This window comes from Lolium rigidum, chromosome 7, assembly GCF_022539505.1.
Source record: "Lolium rigidum isolate FL_2022 chromosome 7, APGP_CSIRO_Lrig_0.1, whole genome shotgun sequence".
Classification (NCBI taxonomy): Eukaryota; Viridiplantae; Streptophyta; class Magnoliopsida; order Poales; family Poaceae; genus Lolium; species Lolium rigidum.
In genome coordinates this window covers 291171067-291194619 of record NC_061514.1, presented here as the reverse complement: position 1 = coordinate 291194619, position 23553 = coordinate 291171067, and the positions used below count along the sequence as shown (strand labels likewise).

The 23553-nt window shown below is 46.8% G+C and overlaps 1 protein-coding gene across 1 annotated transcript; it reads right to left on the bottom strand.

Annotated features, from left to right (window-relative positions):
* Positions 1 to 17284: 17284 nt before the first annotated feature.
* Positions 17285 to 18882, bottom strand: LOC124669627 (cationic peroxidase 1-like). Its single transcript, XM_047206208.1, has 3 exons — positions 18656 to 18882; positions 18343 to 18537; positions 17285 to 17997 (listed from the first exon to the last, which is right to left on the bottom strand). Exons 1-3 carry the CDS (start codon positions 18869 to 18871, stop codon positions 17434 to 17436), a joined length of 975 nt encoding a protein of 324 aa, XP_047062164.1. The 5' UTR covers positions 18872 to 18882; the 3' UTR covers positions 17285 to 17433.
* Positions 18883 to 23553: the final 4671 nt, after the last annotated feature.

Sequence of the window (23553 nt, the reverse complement as noted above, 5' to 3'; positions counted from 1 at the left end):
CGAGGGTGCCGGTGACGATGATCTCATGGAGGTAGACGCGGACGGCGTGAGGACGAAGAAGAAGAAGAAGGCGTCGGGCACACGAGGCCCGAAGTGGACGGTTCTGGAAGATCTTTGTCTGTGCGAGTCGTGGGCGACGGTGAGCCATGACTCCATCATCGGCGCCAACCAAAAAGGCGGGAAGTATTGGGCGAGGATCAAGGCCGAGTTCGATGAGCGCAAGCCGATCACCGCCGACTACCGGAAAGTGCCAATGAAGAGGAGCCGGAAGGCAATGTCGACGCGATGGGCCATCATCCAGGCGTCGGTGAACTCCTTCCATGGGTACCATCACGACTTAGAGACCGGAGGCGACGAGCCGGCGCCGACGTCGGCCAACCGGTACGACTCGTTTCTTCCATAATCCGTAGCGCCCACATTGTGTTCGATGAAATGACTCCGCTTTCTTTGGTTAGTTTGATCGAGCTATGGAATTGTACGCCAAGTACTCGGATGGTCACAAGCCGTTCGCGCCGACGCATTGCTATGGCAAGCTCAAAGTGAATGAGAAATGGAAGTTGACGCGCCTGTCGTTGTCCAAGGGGAAGGACGCCATTGATCTGGACGCGCCGCTGGCAACGTCGGCAGGGCGTCCTACTGGCAACAAGGCTGCCAAGGCCGCCTTGGCCGACGCTGCGTCGTCCGAGAAGACGCGAGCGTCGATCACGAAATGCCTCGCCGACGTCTCCTCGATCTTTATCTCCCGCGACAAGAAGGCCGACCAAAGGTGGGCCGAGCTGCTCAAGAGGCAAGAGGAGAAGCCGGAGCTCAAGAAACGCAGGGACGACATGTCCCTGCTGAGAACGTCGACGAGAGGGAATGTCTCCCCGGACGCGAGCGGCGCACAACTTCTTCAAAGGCCAGATCCTCGACGACATCGAAGCCAAAATGGCGGCGGCGGACGCGGCGGCCCCGGCAGCGGCATCGGCATCGGCGGCAGCGGCGGCGCAGCGAAGAGCAGAGCCGACGCGTCTTCTACAGCCTACACCGCGTCGGCCTCCGGCGTCGGCGACGGAGCGGACGCACCATGCACAGGAACAGGCAGATCGCGACGAGGTCGTCGTGCTCGACGGGCCTGCGTCGACTCGAGGACACGACGCCGTCGACCAACCCCTTCTTCTAATTTGCATGCACCACCGGTCCGTAATATGATTGCGCGCCCAGCACTTTGATCGATCGCCGCTACTCGATCGCGACGAACCGGCGGGAACGATCTCTTTTGAATGCATCTATTTGAATTTCTGATTGGGGGCGGCGTTTGGGGGACGCGGGCCGGGGAGCGACGTCCCCCAAACGCGGCACGAACAAAACACGTCCCCCAAACGCTCGATCCGGCGCGGTTTGGGGGACGGTTTGGGGGACGCGACTGGAGATGCTCTCAGTTTCCAAATTTTGCTTTCTCTAATGCCTGTAGCCTTTTTATGCCTTCAGAACTCATCACTATCAACAATAAATTGTTTTCACCCTAACAATGAGACATGATTACACATATGAGATTGCTGAATAAGATTTTTCCTGTACCAATACAGTGGTTCCATTTATCTGAATTAGGATGCTAGCTGTAGAACGTCTAGCTATATAGAGGGTATTGTTTCTTAAAAGATATGAATGTGTAGAAAGACTGAGCCACGAGAAAGAGGTTGTGTTCTAGCCAAAGAGAATGTGGAGCTGACCAAGTCTGTTGGCGGAAGAGGCATATGTGGCATCTTCATGGCCCCATCTACCATTATCCATGTACAATATATGATTATGAAAATTATTCAGTAACCTGAGGAAACCATGTGTTAATTGCAATGATGGAGATTTTACTTTACTCTTCGATTCAAACAAAATCTCGGGGGCTACTGACAAAGGCATCCCCAATGGGCCTGCCGAAGATGGTACCCGGGGTTTACTGAAGGCCCTTGACTCGAAGAATATGAAGCCTGGAAGCCCAATTAACTGTCGACATGGAAAGATAGAATTGTATTAGGCCCAGGCCAACATACCATCATCCTCTGGGTCGGTGACACCGTCATAACGATCGGCGAAGACCTCCCGAATAAGGGTAGATTTGTCGATGAAGTTTAAGTTGTCGACACTCTCCGAGTCGCTGTTCAGATCTGAGTCCGTGGACGACCCAAAATACATCCCGCCGAACAGATTGGCAAGATCTCCGCCGGCGGCGGGCTTGATGCTACTTGTCGACGAAGATTCGCCGGCGCTTTACTTGGTTGACGATGATGATCCCGAGAAACCAGGAGCAACCGCTAACGGTCCCGAACGGATCAGTGCCGCTAAACGATGTGAACCTTCTCTCCCGACGCAAAAGTAGAAGCTCTCGAACTTCATCTCCATTGGCTCTTCCAAGTAGGCATATGCATCCAAACGGGCGGGAGGGTGAGGAACAAAATCAACGAGACCAGTTTTGATCTGTTTACCTCCGTCCATCGCATTGCTTGCCACCGAAGATGTCGACGATGTTGACCGTGCCATCGAGATTAGCTCCTTGTCGCCTCTTTTTCCCACAGACGGCGCCAATTGACAAGGGTATCGAATTGTCAATGCCTACGGATTGTAGACTAGGGTTTTCGTGGAAGTAGAGAGCAAGTAGATCTCGGGGGTTTTAGCCGGAAAAGTACTCGACTGCTAGAAAACTAGAGTTGTGTTGAAAATGAAATCGATCCTTTTGAAAGAACATCTCTTGCATTATGTTTTGTGTGTTTGATGTCAATATATGTGATACACTAATGTTTGATTAAGTGGTACAGGGATTACATAGTTTCATATTTGTGTGTGTTGGATTTGGTCGGTCTGTCAAAAGTTAACAGGAAAAATGTGGCCGGGCCGGATAATCCGGGCCGGATATTGTTGAAATATCCGGCCCCTCGATTTTGGCTAAGTCTTCGAGGAAAGCAGCGCAGTATGGGGGCCGGACATTTGCCCGGATATTGTCCCGGTATTGTACCAGGGCCGGAATATCCGGGCCGGATATTTTGGAAATATCCGGCCCCCTCATTTTTGGCTAAGGACTGGAAGAAATGTGAATCAGTACATGGGCCGGACATTTGGCCGGACAATGTCACACTTTTGTCCCGATGGCCGGATTATCCGGGGGGGGCGGATTATCCGGCCCTTACTTAGGCCGGATTATCCGGCCCCCCGGAAGCAGCAACGGCTCATTTTTGAGAGGGGGTATAAATACCCCCTTCTTCTACCTTGGTTGCTTGCTCAATCATTACACAAGAAATCTGTCAAGCCACCTCCATTAGAGCCACCTCAAGAAAGTCAAGATTTGCAAGATCTCCTTCCTCCCCCAACCAAAGCTCTTGATCTTTGGAGATTCGAAGGAGAAGACACCGATCTACATCCTCACCGAAGCGTTCTTCATTTCCCCTCTCTTGTTTGAGGGATCTCATGCTAGTGTTCCTATTTGGTTCCCTAGTTGATTTGTTGTTGATGTGTTGTTGTTGATTGTTGTATTGTTACAGATTTGGGAGCCTCCAATTTGGTTGTGGATGTGTGCCCCAAGAACCTTGTAAAGGCCCGGTTTCCGCCTCGAGGAAATCCCTTAGTGGAAGTGGGCTAGGCCTTCGTGGCGTTGCTCACGGGAGATCCGAGTGAAGCCTTCGTGGATGTTGGTTTGGCTTGCGTAGCAACCACACTCCTCCAAACGTAGACGTACCTTCTTGCAAAGGAAGGGAACTACGGGAATCATCTCCGTGTCATCGCGTGCTCCACTCTCGGTTACCTCTATCCCACTCTATCTTCTATTGCGTAGCTATACCTTGCTTAGTTGATATCCTTGTCATATAGGTAAATTCACTTAGTTGCATATCTAGAGAATTTACCTTTCGTGTCAAGCCTAAATTGAAAAAGAACTAAAAAATGGTTAGCACCTATTCACCCCCCTCTAGGTGCGGCATACGATCCTTTCAATTGGTATCGAGCCTCGGCTCTTATTTCGGGCTTAACCGCCTAAGAGTATGCCGGACGAGGAGCCCTCGGTAGGGGCCGCCAAGTCGGTCTCCGTGGAAGACTTCAATTCATTGAAGTCCTCCATGGAAGCCCAAATGGAAAGCATGAAAAAGATGATTGCCGAGCTTTTGGCTCCGGCCCTTCCCAAGGCTCCTAGTGTAGAGGTAAAAGACACGGGTGCGTTAGATGATGGAGAGGCTTCGGACTTACCCTCATCTACCAAACCCGTGGAAGGTGATAACTTAAACACTATCAAATCCACCAGTGCATCTCCTAGGGGAACTAGTGGAGGTGAAAGTTACAATCGAGTAGCTCCACCTTTCCTATCTCCCGATATACCGGTTCCCCATCCCCATTTAAACATTCGGGGTGACCCACCTAAGTTTTCCGTTGATAATTTCGATACTTGGCAATTTGAGTTCCGCTCTCATGTTTGTAGTGCCTCCAATGAACTATGGAGAATCATCTTGGAGGGCTTCAAGCCATACAACCCCGACAAGTTGACTAGAAGAGAAGCAATTGATAGTCAACTCAACAACACCGCCCTTCACATGATTCAAACTAGTGTGGGGACACCGGAATTGCATCGTGTCCGGAACTACACCACCGCCAAGGAAGCTTGGGACGGCTTGGCCGCTAGTTGCATTGGAAGTGAGAGCACAAGGAGGAACAAGTATAATGCTCTTAAGAATAAAGCCGAAGGATTCATGAGGCTACCGGATGAAGATCATGAACTCATGTATGGAAGACTTGTCACGGTTGCCGATGCCTTCCGGCTTATTGGTGCCACCCACATCAATGACTCTTGGATCAAGGAGAAGTACATTGAATGCATGATGCCATTTGCACCCATTGATGTCAAGACTCTTGTGGGAAGGGAATGCTATTCCTCTCTCACCTCTCAACAAGTCGTGCACGAGATGCAAGCTCTCAAGGTGCTTGAGGAAACCTCTCATGATTCTCGCAATCGTGCTCTTGGGATGGCAAAAGGTGCCAACCTTGCCTTGGTGGTCAACTCCGGTGAAGAAGTGATTCCTCAAGAATCTTATAGGGCATCGTGGAGTATGTCCTATCCGGAAGATTTGCAATGCCACTACCATGATCACATGGCCTTCCATGCAAAATCCTTTTGGGTTGATCCCTCCAAGGCCAAGGAAGACAACATCAAGAGGAACAACAAAAGTGGTTTCACTAGCTTTGGTCCAAAGACAAGATCTTGCTACAATTGTGATGACAAGCGCCACTTCATTGCCGAATGCCCCTATGAAAATAGAGAACTTCATAATGGGAGGCTCATTCCCAAGGACAAGAGCAAGGACACAAAGGGCAAGTATTCAAAAGCCCCCAACAAGAAGTTCTACAACAACAAGACCAAGAAGGGCAAGAGGCCCTCAAGAGTTGTGCTAGTAACAAGGGAAGAATATCATCCGATGAAGTTGAAAGTTCTAGTGGTGATGAAGATGAAGAAAGATCAAAGGAATTGGCCGCCATCGTCACCACCAACATACCCTCTTCATCTCTCTTTGAATCTCCCAATGAGAACCCTCCTATCAAGAATGCACATTGCTTCATGGCAAGGTCCTCCTTGGACACATCTATCGTGCTATCAACTCAAGAAGAGTATACCTCCGGAGATGATGATGTTGATGATGAAGAAGATGCATCCTCCAATGGATTGGTCGCTCTTGCCTCCCTCTCCACTAACTCTTCATCACCAAGTGAATCCCCCAATGAGGTCATCCTTGTGGAGGAAGAAAGTTGCCTCATGGCTAAATCCTCCGAGGTATCATCTCCTAACCCCTCTATTCCTAACATATCTAGTGAACTAGGGGTTGATGATGCTAGTCTAAAAGTGAAACAAGAAATGCTAGATTTTGATGATTTCATTCTCAACCTACAAGGTAACACTAAAAAGCATGTTTCAAACCTCATGATTCGTTTAGCTCAACAAAGTGATATGCTTGAGAAAAAGGGTCAAATAGAGAGAGAAGACTCTCTCGAAATCCATGCTCTTAAAAATGCTCTTGAGGAATGTCAAGAAACCATAGCTTCTCTTGAAGAGAGGTTAGAAAATATTGAAGAGCCTCAAGATAAAATTAACAAGCTCACTAAAGCTAGAGATCTTGCTAGGGCTAAGAATAAAGTGTTTACAAAGGAAAAGGCCCAATTTGGGGTTGATCATGAGAAACTTGTGAAGGATCTAGATGAACTAGACAAAGCTCACAAAGCTTTGAAGAGTGAATACACTCTCCTATCCAAGTCGTTTGAGCAACTTCAAATTAGGCTTGCTACATATGATGTGCCTAGTTCCTCTACTCCTCTATGTGATCATGCAAATATTGTTGAGGAAAATGCTAGGTTGAAGGATGAACTTGCTAAGGCCTCCTCTCCCCAAAGTAACCTTTCTTTGGATGATCTTTTGAGTAAGCAAAGATCAAACAATGGGAAGGAGGGCCTTGGTTTTAATGCCAAGGCAAAGAAGGCAAACAAGCAAAAGGCCAAGCCCGCACAAGAAAAGAAGAAAGACGTCACTAATGGTGAAGCCTCCAAGGGCAAAACCATGAATGATGATGATGCGGGAATTGCTAACCCTCACTATGTTTTATTTAAAGATTATTATGGTGATGTTTATGCTAAATATGTTGGCCCATATGATGTTTATGTTGCTTGGTCTATTTGGGTCCCAAAGACCCTTGTTGCTAACAAAAGAGGACCCATTGCGAAATGGGTACCTAAATCCAAGAATTGATCTCATGTAGGACTATGCCGCGGGAGGTTCAAAATGGGTACTTGATAGTGGATGTACAAGTCATATGACCGGCGGCAAGAACCTCGTCAAGGAGTTGAGGCCTAACATTAATGATATCACCGTCTCCTTTGGCGATAATTCTACATCCGAGGTATTGGGTTTTGGCAAGGTTGTGGTTGCACACAACATTACTCTTGTGGATGTCATGCTTGTCAAAACCCTTGGTTACAATTTGCTTTCCGTTTCCGCCCTTGGCAAGATGGGTTTCGCCGTCTTTATTGATAATGATATTGTGGTCCTCTTGTGGAGCAAGACTCTAAAAGTCGCATTCGTTGGGTATCGCGAACACAACTTGTATGTGGTGGACTTTTCGGGACCACCACGACAAGTGCGATGTGCCTATTCGGAAAGGCGGACGTGGGTTGGTTGTGGCATCGCCGCCTAGCCCATGTCAACATGAGAACTTTGCAAAGTCTTCACAAGGGGAACCATATTGTGGGACTAATGGAAAATGTGTCTTTTGCCAAAGATCGTGTTTGTAGGGCTTGTGTTGAAGGCAAAATGCATGACTCTCCGCATCCAAGCAAGACTATCATCTCTTCCAAGAGGATCTTGGAGCTCCTTCATGTGGATCTCTTTGGTCCCGTTACTCATGCAAGTCTTGGTGCGAAGAAACATTGCTTGGTGATTGTCGATGACTACTCAAGATACACTTGGGTCTACTTTCTCAAGACGAAAGATGAGACTCAACAAATATTCATTGACTTTGCTACCGAGGTGCAACGCCAACACAACCTCCTCATTATGGCAATAAGAAGTGACAACGTCTCCGAGTTCAAGAACTACACACTCAATGATTTTCTTAGTGATGAGGGGATTCGTCATCAATATTCCGCCGCTTACACCCCTCAACAAAATGGTGTTGCGGAGAGGAAGAACCGGACTCTTATGGATATGGCAAGGTCTATGATGGCGGAGTATAAATCCCGCTATAACTTTTGGGCCGAGGCCATCTCCACCGCTTGTCACTCCTCCAACCGGCTCTATCTCCGCAAGGGCTTGAACAAGACTCCATATGAAATACTCACCGGGAACAAGCCTAATATCTCATACTTCAAGGTGTTCGGGTGTAAGTGTTTCTACAAAATCAAAGGAGTTCGTTTATCTAAATTCGCTCCTAAAGCTTTGGAGGGTATATTTGTTGGTTACGGTGTCGAATCTCACACTTATAGAATCTTTGATGTATCCTCCGGGATTATCATTGAATCTTGTAGTGTGAAGTTCGAAGAAAATGATGGCTCCCAAGTGGGGCAAGTTGATGTTTGTGCGAGGTGATGAAATACCTCAAGATGCCATAGTAAGAATGGGTGTGGGATTTTTCCGCCCCATTGAGGGACACGGTGTGGCGTCTCGGGAAGAACTATGCTCTACCACGGTGGAGCCCTCATCTTCTCAACATCAACAAACCTTACCTAGTGAAGCAAATGATGCACCAACCCAAGAACAAGAACAAGACTCTCCCTCTTATGTGCAAGATCAAGGACAAGATCAAGGTCAAGATCAACCAATCACTCATAATGGCTCCAATGAGGATCCAATCAACTCTTGCCCTTCTCCGAACATTGTTCAAGATCAAGCACATGAGATTGAGCAACCCCAAGCAATTGAGGAAGCTCAAGTTCAAGGTCAAGACGGGGACCCAAATGATCAAGTTGATCAAGTGAGACCTCCAAGGCCTAGAAAGACCAAGGAGGAGATCGAGGCCCGTCGTCTAGCAAGAAGAGAAAGGAACCTCGAGCTTCGTGGACACACTCATGACAAGGTTCTTGGTGATGTAAGGGCAAAGGTTTCCACAAGAAGGCAATTGGTGAACTTTAGCCATCATCATGCTTATATCTCCTTAGTGGAACCCAAGAAAGTATTTGAAGCCCTTGAAGAATCGGATTGGTTGGAAGCTATGCATGAAGAACTCAACAACTTCAAGCGCAACAAAGTGTGGACTTTAGTAAAGAAGCCTAAGGAGTGCCGCAATGTTATAGGCACTAAATGTATTTTCAAGAACAAGCAAGATGAGTTTGGAAATGTTGTGAGGAACAAGGCAAGATTGGTGGCTCAAGGGTTCTCTCAAGTTGAGGGTATTGACTTTGGAGAAACCTATGCTCCCGTGGCTCGCCTTGAGTCCATCCGTATCCTTCTTGCTTATGCTTCGCATCATAACTTTAAGTTACAACAAATGGATGTGAAAAGTGCTTTTCTTAATGGTCCTTTGCATGAAGAGGTTTATGTTAAGCAACCTCCGGGGTTCGAGGATCTCAACTTTCCTAACCATGTCTACAAGCTTGATAAAGCACTTTATGGTCTCAAACAAGCTCCTAGAGCTTGGTACGAGCACCTTAAGGAATTGTTGGTAGACCGTGGGTTTGATGTTGGGCTAATCGACCCCACTCTTTTTACTAAGAGGGTCAATGGGGAGCTTTTCGTTTGCCAATTATATGTTGATGATATTATATTTGGATCTACTAACAAAGCTTTGAATGATGAATTCTCAAAGCTTATGACCGATAGGTTTGAGATGTCTATGATGGGAGAGATGAAGTTCTTCCTTGGTTTTGAGATCAAGCAATTGAGGGAAGGAACCTTCATCAACCAAGCAAAATATCTCCAAGACATGCTCAAGAGGTTCAAGATGACCGAGATGAAGGGTGTGGCCACTCCTATGGTTACCAAATGTCATCTTGCACTAGATCCCAATGGTAAAGAGGTGGATCAAAAGGTATATCGCTCCATGATTGGATCCTTGCTTTACCTTTGTGCATCTAGACCGGACATAGTGTTGAGTGTTGGTGTGTGTGCAAGGTATCAAGCTTCTCCTAAAGAGAGCCACATGATGGCTCTCAAAAGAATCTTTAGATATTTGGTTGATACCCCAAGATATGGTATTTGGTACCCCAAAGGCTCAAGTTTTATTCTCAATGGTTATACCGATGCGGATTGGGCGGGTGACAAGGATGATAGGAAATCAACTTCCGGGCTTGCCAATTCCTTGGTAGGTCCTTGGTGTGTTGGTCTTCTAAGAAGCAAAATTGTATATCCCTCTCCACCGCCGAAGCCGAATATGTTGCCGCCGCAAGTGGATGCACTCAATTGTTATGGATGAGGCAAACTTTAAAGGAATACGGTGTCATTTGTGACAAAGTGCCTCTATTATGTGACAATGAAAGTGCCATCAAGATTGCCTATAATCCGGTGCAACATTCAAGAACGAAGCATATTGAGATCCGGAATCATTTCATTAGGGATCATGTTGCCCGGGGTGATATTGAGCTTATCTATGTTCCTACCAAAGATCAACTTTCCGATATATTCACGAAGCCTCTTGATGAAGCAAGGTTCTCTTATTTGAGGAATGAGCTAAATATCATTGATTCAAGGAGTATAGCTTGACCATCTTGCAAACACACTTTCGTCCCAAAACTTTATTTGGTTTAGATGTGGGCATGGAAATAGGGGGAGTGCGGTTTAAATTATTGAGCTATCCCTCCCCCATAATGCCAACATTAAGAAATCATTCTCTTTATATCATATGTTGATATGTGAGCTTCAATGATGAGTAGTGGCTTGGACCCAAGATATATCTTCGCGGTGCCATGCCACAACACTCATATTTGGTGGCCTAGGCCACCACACTCTTCTTTGTGAAGAGTTGGAGTTATTTGGATCTTATCGCCTCTTATTTGACAACTCCATGTTCTTATGGGAAATCACTCTAGTTTGGCCTTATTTGCTCATATCTTGCAAACTTGAGTGACCATGTACCATCAACAGTTTGTATCTTCTAAAACCTAAGCCTACTCTCCCCTATAAGCCATTTCCATCTTGCTCATTTGTCATGTTTGGTAAAAACTTGGAGTTTGAGGTGGTTCGGTCGGATGATCTAGGTGGCTCCATCTTATTGGTAAATTTGCACCTTATATGTGACGTGATACATTATTGCATCACATATGGGTCCTGCAAATAACCAACGAAAGATGGGCCGGATTCCCGTGTTCTGGAATTTTCCAGCACCCCGGATAATCCGGCCCCAGGAGACACCGGATAATCCGGCCCGGCCGGATTATCCGCCCTAAGCTAGGGCCGGATTATCCGGCCTGGGCAGATCTTGAAAGGGCTGAGGTCGAGGCCACGGGGGGAAACGGTTCACACCTCCTCCCCCACGCGCCTCTCTCTCTTTCTCCTCTCAAGATCACCGGACCTCCTCCTCCTCGCCGGAGACGCTCCGTCCGCCCCCTCTTGGAGTTCTTGGGTGGATCGGTGCATCTCCTCTCTAGCTACCTTCTCCTCCAAGCGGTTTCCACAATGGATGTGGGTATGATTCACAATCTCTAACCCTAGATGTTGTGTTTTATATGTGCTATTTTCTTGGTGGAATTGGTGTCTAGTTGTTCCAAATCGTTTGTAGTGTACTCCTCTTGCATGCTATGAGGCCGATCTAGTCTTAGACATGTTTTTCATTAGAAAACTGCTTATCTCGCAGGGCCGGATTATCCGCCCTCGAGCCGGCCGGATTATCCGGCCGGGCCGGATTATCCGCCCCTGTGGGACCCCGGATTATCCGGCCCGGAGCTTCATCGCCGCTGCAGCTTTTGCTTCAATCTATCATGTCTAGATTTGTACCGACTTATAGCATGCTTCTCGAGTATATTACCGTATCTTACATGACTTATGAGCATTACCTTTCCTTTGCTACCCGCCTTTGCTTCTCGCGGGTGGTGCTTCTCGGGGTGGTCGGAGACGCTCAAGGCATGATCGATCTAGTGACGAGTTTGCAACCAATGCACCTCGCAAGTCCGTCGCTTCAAGGCGGAAGAACAAGGAAGTGAGGGAGAACTACAAGGCCATGGACCCAATCTCTTATTCCGCTATTCGCATGAAGAACTGGTATGAAGATGTCCCACGGGATGAAGAGATTGAGGGCAGGAGATACTGGTGCATTGAGCAGGAATTCATCTACAAGGACATCTATGAGCCCATGAAGAATCTGAGACCCATGCAAGCTATTGATGTGGACATTCCGGCTGAAAACAATCACTTTGAAGATGCCATCTGGGTAGCTGGAAGGTTGGGTTTGCATGATATCATGAAGATTCAATGTGACTATAGCCCAGATTTGGTGAAGCAATTCTTTGCCACTTTGGCGATCAAGAAAGATGAGGAACACACTATGGAATGGATGACTGGCTCCTCCCACTGCAGTGCCACGCTACGCCAATTTGCTGGTTTTCTTGGAGTTCCTGTTGAGGGGGGTCGTCGTCTTCATGGACCACAACAGACAGATAAGAATGCTCTTGCGCAGCTCTATACCTCAGCAGGGAAAATTGGTTATACGAAGGGGCTGCTTCCCATATACAATCAGCTGCTTCGGTTCTTTCGGGCAACCATTTGCCCAAGTGGTGGTAACAACGATGCTCTCCGGGGAGTCCTTGTGAACCTTATGCACCTCAGCTATAAGTGTGCTCGTGATGGGAATGAGGAACGGAACTTCACTCTTGATATCATGGATTTTATCTTCCATGAGATCCATGATGCCATGGTCTCCCGGACCTCCATACCCTATGCTCCCTACATCCAGCCTTCTCATCAACAACACCGTGGCTGTGGTTGGTGAAGATTTGAGTGGGTACCCGTTGGTGACGCACCATGTCAAGAAGGCCTACAAGGTTAAGCCGCGTCTCTTCACTGTTCCTGCTCCCGACTCCTTCATGGGTGATGCTCGTTCTAGTGGTTATGCTCCCTGCTCGTCATCGTGATGTCCCGGCTATGAGGAAGCAAGTGACCCGGCTTAGTTGGTTCCAGCGCCATATCCTTTGCATGAACATTGAGATCCATAAGGAGAACTATGCAGCTAGCCGAGAGCATTCTGAGATTAAGCATACTCAGGCGGTTATTCTTCACAAGCTTAGTGGTGATCAAGGACCCCGCCTCGGCCTCCAGCCTCACCGGGGTTACGATGGTTGGCACTCGGCACGGAGTTCCATGGAGTGATCTTGATGATTGCCTTCAAAGGTCCAACACCTCTCGCCGCTCTCCGGATGCACCGACACCGATGAGGAAGAAGAGGAAGTGGCATACGAGTCCGATGATGATGATGCCTCCGAGTGATTCTCATGGGACGTGTAGCATCGCGCTTGTCCCCTTTTGGCGTCTCGATGCCAAAGGGGAGAAGTGTTCTATTAGGATTCTCGGGGATTTGCATGGTTTGGGCACAAGCATATGCGTTTATCATTCTTATATTGCTTGTGTTCCCTCTTTAGTTGAACTATTTGGTTTGTTTGTGTGACGTTCAAAACTATGTGCTATGTGGTGTGAGACATTGGTATGGTTTTCGGATTTCTATTTTGTTGAGATCAAGGATATTACATTGTGTGTGATGCTATATCTCCGCATTATATATCTACACATGGGTATGATTTCTTGCTTCCTATCTCAACTTCATATGTGTCAATGTCTTTTGTTAGAGCTCATGTTGGATATCTCTTGTGTTGAGGCACCATACTCCTATGTGTTGTGTATTTGTATTCAAATGCAAATTACTTATATGCACACATGTAGGGGGAGTGCCTCTATGTCTTGCCATCATGCTTGTCTCTATTGTGATTCCTTGGCAAATCCGTATATTGTCATCAAACACCAAAAAGGGGAGATTGAAAGAACATCTCTTGCATTATGTTTTGTGTGTTTGATGTCAATATATGTGATACACTAATGTTTGATTAAGTGGTACAGGGATTACATAGTTTCATATTTGTGTGTGTTGGATTTGGTCGGTCTGTCAAAAGTTAACAGGAAAAATGTGGCCAGGCCGGATAATCCGGGCCGGATATTGTTGAAATATCCGGCCCCCTATTTTTGGCTAAGTCTTCGAGGAAACAGCGCAGTATGGGGGCCGGACATTTGCCCGGATATTGTCCCGGTATTGTACCAGGGCCGGAATATCCGGGCCGGATATTTTGGAAATATCCGGCCCCCTCGTTTTTGGCTAAGGACTGGAAGAAATGTGAATCAGTACATGGGCCGGACATTTGGCCGGACAATGTCACACTTTTGTCCCGATGGCCGGATTATCCGGGGGGCGGATTATCCGGCCCTTACTTAGGCCGGATTATCCGGCCCCCCGGAAGCAGCAACGGCTCAATTTTGTGAGGGGGTATAAATACCCCCTTCTTCTACCTTGGTTGCTTGCTCAATCATTACACAAGAAATCATGTCAAGCCACCTCCATTAGAGCCACCTCAAGAAAGTCAAGATTTGCAAGATCTCCTTCCTCCCCCAACCAAAGCTCTTGATCTTTGGAGATTCGAAGGAGAAGACACCGATCTACATCCTCACCGAAGCGTTCTTCATTTCCCCCTCTCTTGTTTGAGGGATCTCATGCTAGTGTTCCTATTTGGTTCCCTAGTTGATTTGTTGTTGATGTGTTGTTGTTGATTGTTGTATTGTTACGGATTTGGGAGCCTCCAATTTGGTTGTGGATGTGTGCCCCAAGAACCTTGTAAAGGCCCGGTTTCCGCCTCGAGGAAATCCCTTAGTGGAAGTGGGCTAGGCCTTCGTGGCGTTGCTCACGGGAGATCCGAGTGAAGCCTTCGTGGATGTTGGTTTGGCTTGCGTAGCAACCACACTCCTCCAAACGTAGACGTACCTTCTTGCAAAGGAAGGGAACTACGGGAATCATCTCCGTGTCATCGCGTGCTCCACTCTCGGTTACCTCTATCCCACTCTATCTTCTATTGCGTAGCTATACCTTGCTTAGTTGATATCCTTGTCATATAGGTAAATTCACTTAGTTGCATATCTAGAGAATTTACCTTTCGTGTCAAGCCTAAATTGAAAAAGAACTAAAAATTGGTTAGCACCTATTCACCCCCCCCCTCTAGGTGCGGCATACGATCCTTTCACCTTTCTTCGTCCCTCGACCCCCCCTTATATAGGAGGCGGAGCCGAGGGTCTCGTATTAACAAAGTTACAGATTCCGGGAGACTCTTTGAGTTCGCCCGTAAAGTTACAAATCTCTTTATTCCTAATACAATTCTATATTTCCATATCAACACTTAATTGGGCTTCCAGGCTTCATATTCTTCGAGTCATGGGCCTTCAGTAAACCCCGAGTACCATCTTCAGCAGGCCTATTGGGATGCCTATGTCACTTGCTGTTGCAGACCAAGGTTGCAAGTTAATCACAGCATTGCACACCCTCATTTTCATATGTTCACCAAGGTAACATGCTTTCTCCACTTCCTTAGGAGTAGGGAACTTCATAGAGAATTGCTTAGCATTTATAGGACGAGCCGGGCATCTCCTGCTAGTTCCCAAATACTCATTGAACTCCTGCTCTAAATCTCTGGTCGTTGGAGACCCTTGCACAACTGTTATGACAATCCTAGATGCTCTTTCCTTAACATGTTTCACCTCAGATGAATCAGGGAAATAGAAAAAACCCAAGCCATGAGAGTGGAAACCACACATAGAAGCCACACATTCCCATGGTAAAACCACCTGACAAATCTGCCGGATATGACCTAGCTTACCACACCTCTCACATCTGATGGTGGGGCACAAGCAAGTAAGGTGCCCGGTAGTATTGCAATTGTAACAAGGAAGCACGGAATCTACAGCCGTAGGAAGAGTAGGCTGCAGATTGTTACCCGTTTTTTGTCGTGGAGGGTTCACCGCTGTCGGAGATCTTGCCTGCCCTTCCGGCCTCCTCCCTCCAGCACCCTGTTTCTCCTTGGCTGCCGCCGCCTCCCACCTTGATCTTGTTTCAGAACCACCACCCATCGATCTTGAACTTTCAGGCACATCTCTCTGCCATACCAGGTTGCGATTCTGCTGCTGCCGATCGAATCTTCCCGTGTTCCCACGGCCGCCGCCACCACCTCCCCTCTGATTCCCCATCGCCCGCCCACCTCTATCACCCATCGATCTCGATGGAATTGACTGTGGGATATTGTTTTTTGATCTAGGTGGAGAAGCAACCACCTGAGCGAACGATCTATGATCACCGGCAACTTTCCCCGGCCACCATTCGAACGACTCAGATGGGGAATTGGTTGGCTTAGAAACCCTAGGTGTCCTCCAGATATGAGATAGGAGAGAGTCCAGATCGAACCCGGAGATGGGGGATAAGGTCGACCGCTGCCTTACCTCGCCGCCATGAGGGCCCTGATGTGCAGAGACCCGTGCGCCCCCATCCAGACCCGAATCCTCTCCTCCCTTGTCCTGATTCGCATGCGTTGATCTCAGAGCATCTCCACCCTCTGGATCGCCTCCACACGTCTCCTCTCCACTGAATCCAACCGGATGCGACGGGATCCGGGCCAAATGACACGGAAACTCCACAAAACCACCAGATTCTGCCGATTCTCCCTCCCTGATCGAACGTGCGTCGATCACCACCTCTTTATCGTCAAGGAGGACGAACCGGCCTGCGTCGTGCCTGACGATGAGGAAGGCGTCGGAGAAGACGAGCTCTCGCCGGTGGAGCGTGATGGCGTAGGCGACATGCCAACGCGTATCCGGCATCGACATGCAAATCCTAGAGGAGCTCATGCAAGAGTAGACATATTTGGTACTAAATTAACGAGAGGATGGAATATAGGGTCTCTCAAATGTACATGTATGGTGGGGATAAGTATATCTGTTGCGAATCAAGGGAGAGTTGCGGAATCGTATAGTTACATGATTGTATCATGATTGTATCGTTAGTCTCCACTAATAAATAATCATAACGTCAAAAAGACGAGGGTAGAAAGAGAAACTTCTACTTGCCCGGTCTTGTTTTGCACGTTTAGAAAGGTTAGACATAAATCGTGGTAGTGAGAAAAGTGATTCAGATGGATTTTTTTGGTTAAGAGGGGTCAAAGTAGAAGCATGATAGACCACAGCTTGAACCATCCCTTGATTGTTAGATATTGAATGTAGAAGTTTTATTAATTAATATGAGTACACAAACAAATGTTGAGCCGAGGCCCCTAACTCCTGGGGATGGGAGGATGCATCGTTAGAGGTGGACACCTCATGTTGGACATGCTCAGCGACCTGTACCGAGCACACCGCTCGCTGACCGGGAAGTATGACATACTAAAGCATAGTTGCAGCACGCGTCGCTCGATGTTCACCACATCTACCATCACAAAGATCTGGCCTCTTGTAAGAAGGTATTGTAAGGTGAAACAGGGGCAGGAAATGATCGGTGATAGGCGCTAGGTGTGGATGTGGCAGGGAGGACCTTATTCTGCCTTCATGACATAGCCGCCGCCCAACCATTGTAAACAAGATACCGCAAATACCTAAAAGGAAGAACTGAAACCTCCCACCGGCGATGATCCATCGCACCTCTAGGTTGGTTTTTCTGGACGGCCTCCTCTCTCTCTCTCTCTCTCTCTCTCACCACTTCCTTGTACACCACAAACGTTCCACATTTGTTACTATAAATATATGTAGTATTGATTGTTAAAAGAAAAAAACTAGTAGTATGATCAAACATCTGGCAACTCCAACGAGAACAGTTTAAATACATGGCTAAACACCGACAAAATCAAGAAAGTACATGCAATGCAACGCAAGCAAAGCACTCTCCAAAACTAAATCATGGGATCCTGCCATCCATCTGAGCACGCGCCACCAACAATTAATCACTCTTGGTTCACGACCCGGCAATCCTCCCTGACCTCGCCCTCCTCCCCGGTGAGCGGTCTCAGGCCGCCCAGCTTCAGCATCGCCGCACCAAAGTCCTCGGCGAACTTGTCCGGGTTCCCGGCGTAGTGCCGCACCAGCCTGTCGCTGTCTCCGCCGCGACCCCGGTACAGCTGCTGGTCCGTGTGCAGCAGCGCGTGGCCCTGCATGAGGCCCTGGTAGTAGTCCGTGTCCATGGTCGTCGGCGTGTCGTCCAGCGACGCCAGCGGCTCGTCTTCGCCGGTGGGAGGGCACCGCGCGTCCAGCGACGCCGCGTAGGACGGGTCCAGTGTGCCGGTCTCGTTGTAGATGCGGTCGCGGTAGAAGACGCAGCGGGAGTAGCCCAGCGTGTGGGCGCCCGACAGCACGACGAGGTCCTGCAGGGTGAGGCCCTGGGACTTGAAGTTGGCCACAAGCTCCGGGAGGTCCATGAACGGGTTCGGGATGCTGTCGTCCGCGTCGTCCAGGCTCGCCGTCGTCGCGTCCCGCCGGCCCAGGAGCACGTCGTACGAGCTTCCTCCGAGCTGTATAAACCATTAATCATATGAGTGCCAGTCACATTCTGATTTTGGTCGGACTAAGTCAATAATCTTGATGTAATCGATTTCTTCAGATAAAAAAAAGGCGGTGCTGCAAGTCGTCAGAGAAAGACAAGGAGAGCTGAACTGATCCGATACTAACAAATTTCTTTAGAAAATGAAGTAGCCGACTAAAGTGCAGTTAGGTTGGAAAAAATGTCGCTCGTAGTTGTACAGCTGCTTTACATATTTCTTGTCTTATGGTTACTGCTCGTGCTGGAACATTCAACTGACAAAATTTGCCTGTAAACTTATAGACAAACAACCTACTACTGAATTTACTGAACTTACTGCAACGATGGAGTCACGAGCAGCGACGGCCAGGATGTCAGCGCAGGAGACGACGTTCCCCAAGCAGGCCGTGTTCACCGCGGACTTGATCGCGTCGATTACATCGTACCCTCGCACCGACATGTTGTTGGCCTTGGCCGTCTTCTCCCCGATCATGTCGTCGGTGTCGTCCAGCAGAATGGAACCGTCGCAGCCCTGAAGACATTCGGTACAACAAAAACAGTTCAGTTGATGTTTCTGCATGCATGTTTCTTCTTTGTAATTAGCTTGCGATCCATCGACAGGAACGGAGTAACTGATTGATCTAGCTCACATTGACGAAGCAGTCGTGGAAGTGCAGCCGGACCAGCGACGCTCCCATCCGGGGCTCCTTCACGATGGCCGCGCCGACGACGAACTTGATGGTCGCCAGCGCCAGAGGGCACGATTCTTCGTAGTAGTCCGCGGTGAGCTCCTGCCCGGAGGCACCCGACGAGCCGGCGAAAACCACCGTGGCTATGATGGAGAAGCAGACAAGAATCGCTGCCATGTTCTTAAGAATCAAGGCTAATTAACAGTTTGTAGCACTGACTAGCCAGCCAGTGATCGGAAATGATCCTCGAATGTGACTGATTTGGTGTGTGATGTAGCCAGGTAGAATTGGAGCTGTGTGGTCATATATAGCAGCTCGGTGAGATTCATAGATTGCACCGTGACGACTAATTAGCGACGTTACCAACCGGTGACCCGAATCTGCGATTTGCTCAGTGCGAGGCTTGTGTACGAAGAGTCGAAGAGACCAGTTTTCTTATCCTTTCTATCGATGATTGCTCATTGACAGGCAGGATTGTGTTTTTTCTAATGGTGGAAAGTGCTTTATTTCCTTGCGTGTGATGATGCCGACTTGTTTATAAATTTACCTAAACCACCTTAATTAGTTATAGTACTGCGGGAGGCGTTAACTTATTATCGTAATCATTTCAAAAAAAAAACTTATTATCGTAATCTTTTTGAACTTTGAACATTGAATCTTACCATCAAACAAAAGCAAGTCGGTGTGACTGCGGAATTGTGTCGTTCCTTTCAGAGACTAGCTGCTCTATGCATACGGGCCGACAGATCAATCCTCTCCACGTACACTTAGCTCTCTGATGACTAACGGACGGGTATGTTAGTTTTTTTTTTTTTTGAACAAACGGGTATGTTAGTTAAACACGAAAAGAAACCACCTGATTGCTATAGTTTATCTTCCAGCATGGTATAGAAAAACCATAATAGTGCAACCAGCTGTCTAGATTTGTTTTGCATGTTTACAAGTTTTTCCAACCTCCTGGCCATCACCATTGAGCATGCATGGGCATGCATGCATGCATGATATGCGTCGGTAGAAAGAGACGCCTGGGATAATTGTTTGATGGATCGCATGGATTAGGCGGTCACCGACACTGGAAATCAGCTTACAACCGAGCCTTCCGTTCCAAAACTGTGTCTAAACTTGAATAATGTCTTTGTTTTGTTAGGTTTTATTCTATGCTTCTTCGGTTTTCAGGATTTCAAAAACGTCCAAACAGAAAAAAACATAGAATTTTGTAAAAAATATGTGAAAAGCAAAGGATTGTAGAAGAATTTTGAGAAACTAGGTGTTTGCTTTGAAAAATTGTGAAGAAATCTTAAAAATTACAATCAAATCAAGGCTAAAACAAATGTACTCCCTCAGGTCCACATTAATGGACTTAACTTTATCTAGATTCGTATGTATCTAGTTAAGTGTTTAGACCAGATTCATATGTATCTAGACAAAGTTGAGTCCACTAATATGGACCGGAGGGAGTAAATTTAAGACTAGGTCATCGGCATTACCTTGTGCCCTTTGCCTTGTTCTTTGTGCATAAGAATGTTGGAAAAAGGTTTGAGAAGAAAAAATACTTTATTTTTACTATGTTCTGCTCATTAGAATCAAAAGGACGAATAATATCACCAAAGGAGAATTTTCTAGTCATGTGCTATGAATCAAAGAGAACCTCAAGTCTGGCCTCTAGGTAGAGATCGGACTAATCGAGGCGCATTCTTATGTTTTGTTTCTTCTTGTATATGGTTTCTCTTTCTTTTCAGTTCTCCTTTTTTTCTTCTCTTTATTGTTTCTTACTGTTAAAAATATTCATTTTTAAAAATAATGTTCATGGTTCTACAAAATCGTTCATCTACATCAAAATAGATATTATCGTAGTTTTAGAAAAGAAATTCATATTTATCATTCGTATAGTTGGACATTTTATCTACAGGGAAACACTAATTCTTGTATTTTGGAACAGTTTTTTATAACAAGGAAAACAATTATTTTAGAATGGATAAACATTTTGCAAATGCGTAAAATTTTCTGACATATGTAAATATCATTTTTCGTAACAAAAATACTGCTTTGTTATTAATCTGACTATTTTTTTTTTTGAAATGTGATAAATTTTAAGATTTACTATGAACAATAAATAAAACCAATATTTGCTATGTCACCCACAAACAAACACCGTAGATGGAGCTCGCCTCCTTCATGTATCAAGCGACAAATAGAAGCTCCAATATATAATCCATGGAGCCCCTTTTTGAATCCCTTTGACATCAATATTATGAAGCTTAAAAAACAAAGATGTAGATATTGGTGATTTCTACATGTCTCCAAAAAGCTGGTGAAAAATATTATGTATTCTAGGCTGCATAAAAATGAAAATTTCCATATCTGTGGAAGTGGACGGTGCAAAATTGGAAAACCATCTGATTTGACGGCATCTGTTTTTTTTTGTGTACATTGGAATAAAAAAACGGTGTCACCTCTTGCCGGCGCCGCAGTCGATCTGCCTCTGCGGTGTTTGGCCCATGGAGTCGGGGTGGACCTCGGTCCCCGTCGGCGAGAAGGCTATGTCCTCATGATTTTAGGGTTAAAGTTTGGTGGGGCGGCACTCAAGTGGTGTTGGCGGTGGCGACGTCTTCTTCAATAAAGTATCCTCGACTTTAGCATTATCTCGGCGGCGACCTTGAGAAACTTGTGGGAATGGTGTAGTTCTCGAGGACTTATTGTGGCTTCTTCGTCTCGGGAATAGATCTGGTCTTCTTGACCTGTTCGGCAATTTCCCGTCCGCAACCAACAACATCACACGGCTCAGGGAGGAGCGGCAGCGATGGCGCGCCATCGACATGGTCTGGAGGCTGACGAAGGACATCTAAAAGATTTTGTGTAATTTTCGTTTTTGTTGAAACCTTTTAAAAAACATCTAAGAGTTTTTTCCAATTTTTATGAAACTTCAAACTGACGATTTTCTTTAGGACCAGATTTTTTTTTCCAATTTTGACATTTGGCTTCGGCCCGATTCCGCTCCCATCATCCTGTTTAGGACCCAGATTTGTTCTTATTGGACTGCGTGTGGGCTTTCCAGTGGGCTCGTATCCTCCACACTCGTCCTCTGCTGTCTTGCCCAGCCAGCCAGGCCCATGCTCGTTGTCATCATGCCAGAGAGATAAAGATGCGGTCCGTGAGATGATGCATGGAACCAACGGCTGGATTCACTTCATCCTCGTGATGCGCGCTGCCGACGGTCGGCACGGCAAGGCTGACGCCGTGGTAATAATGCAGCACCTACGCTCGTGTAGTGTAGCGTGAGGTAGGTTGTCACGGAGTACAGCAACCGCATGTCACTCTCTTCCCGCGTCACCAAGATTAAATAATCACTCGTCGGCCACTCGGCCCCCACCTGCGTCAGCTGAGCTACGGAGTGCATCTCCAACTCGGGGCGACCCTTTTGCCACTGCGAGAACCGAAAATACGTCTGTATCCGTTTCAGCTGTTCGACGCATTATGTTTAATCTGCCCATCGAGACGTAAACATGCGGCACGTTTCCGTCTTTGCGGATGCTACGCGGATAACGCGGTCGTCCGCATGTTTCTCGCACAGGCCCACCTGGCAGTGGCACTGATGCTTCGTCTTCAGCGCGGCATACCATACGGGCGGCGCGCTGCAGCTTTTCAGGGCCACGTTAATGGCGCATCTCGGCTTCCGCACCCGTGTGCTGGTGGCGGCATCGCAGTGGCTGGACATTGAAGGTGAGATGGCGTCCGAGCCTTTTAAAGATCCGCTGGTGGCGCCCATTTTCTCGACCACACCATTGCCAGAGTCCGCCGTATCCATCCAACCGACGCCATGGGGAGGAAATCTTGGCGTTCAGCAAAATCAAGAATGACCACGAGGCTAGCGGCTCGCAATCCGGCAAGAAGCCGCGGGTCGGGTGGTACGTCCGAATCGAGTTCACGTGCTGCCTCTAGGAGGAAAACGGCTCCGGAAATACCCCTATTAGATTTTTTTTGTTCTTTTTCTTTTTGTGCATCATCATAACATCATGCATCATATCATCCATGTTTTTACTAAATAATTTTTTTTTATAAACCCTAGCTTGTTGCTTTCGCCCTCATATGGTTTATTTAAAACCCTTTCTCCCTTATCTTATCTTCAAAATAATAAAATCCAAAATATTATTTTGGATATGTCGAAAAACTATTTTCAAACCTTGTTCAAGTATTTTCAAAGTTGCAAAATAAAATATTTTTCTTTGAAAAGTAAAACCTAATTATTTTACTTTAATTTTCCACTCATACGGGTTAATAAAACCTCCTCTTTTCTTTTCTTTTAACAAAACCCTAAAACCTAAAACTTTCAAAAAAAATAAAATTATTTAAACTATTTTGTTTCCTCACTCTCACCCCTCTGTTTGAATTCAACTTGTATTTTGAATTTAAACTTTGTTTACAAAACAGTTTCGAACCAAAAAGGAGAATGGAAAATTGTAAAAGAGTTCATCGAGCTCGTTAGCAACGATGAGCAATAGCCAGGCCTAGCTAGGTTTTAGCAAGCCTTGTTGGCCATTTTTAAGCCTTTGTATGTAGTAATTTTATTAATGTAAATTATGGATTTATCAATGGGGAGAAAAATTATGCGTCGGCCCGCTGGACACCCGTAGACCCAATAGACGCGCGGTTGATTTCGACAATTCGACCCGACGCAAACTGACGTTTCGCGTCTGTTTTGGCGTTCGAAATGCGTTGCCCCACTTTCTCGTGCATTGCGGGAAGAAATTTCAACATGCATTGCAGCAGCTCAAAAAAAAAAGTTGCAACGTACCAAACATTTCTGCAGAACGGAGTACTACTATTTTCTCCATTCCTTAGTTTGTAATGTGATTGTAATT

Bases quoted from the DNA above. Each gene is read 5' to 3' on its own strand.
- LOC124669627 (XM_047206208.1), bottom strand. From the start codon at position 18,871: ATGGCAGCGATTCTTGTCTGCTTCTCCATCATAGCCACGGTGGTTTTC. The intron at 18,538-18,655 runs GTGAGCTAGATC...GAATGTCTTCAG, and splicing joins TCCACGACTGCTTCGTCAAT to GGCTGCGACGGTTCCATTCT. The intron at 17,998-18,342 runs GTAAGTTCAGTA...TGGTTTATACAG, and splicing joins CTCGTGACTCCATCGTTGCA to CTCGGAGGAAGCTCGTACGA.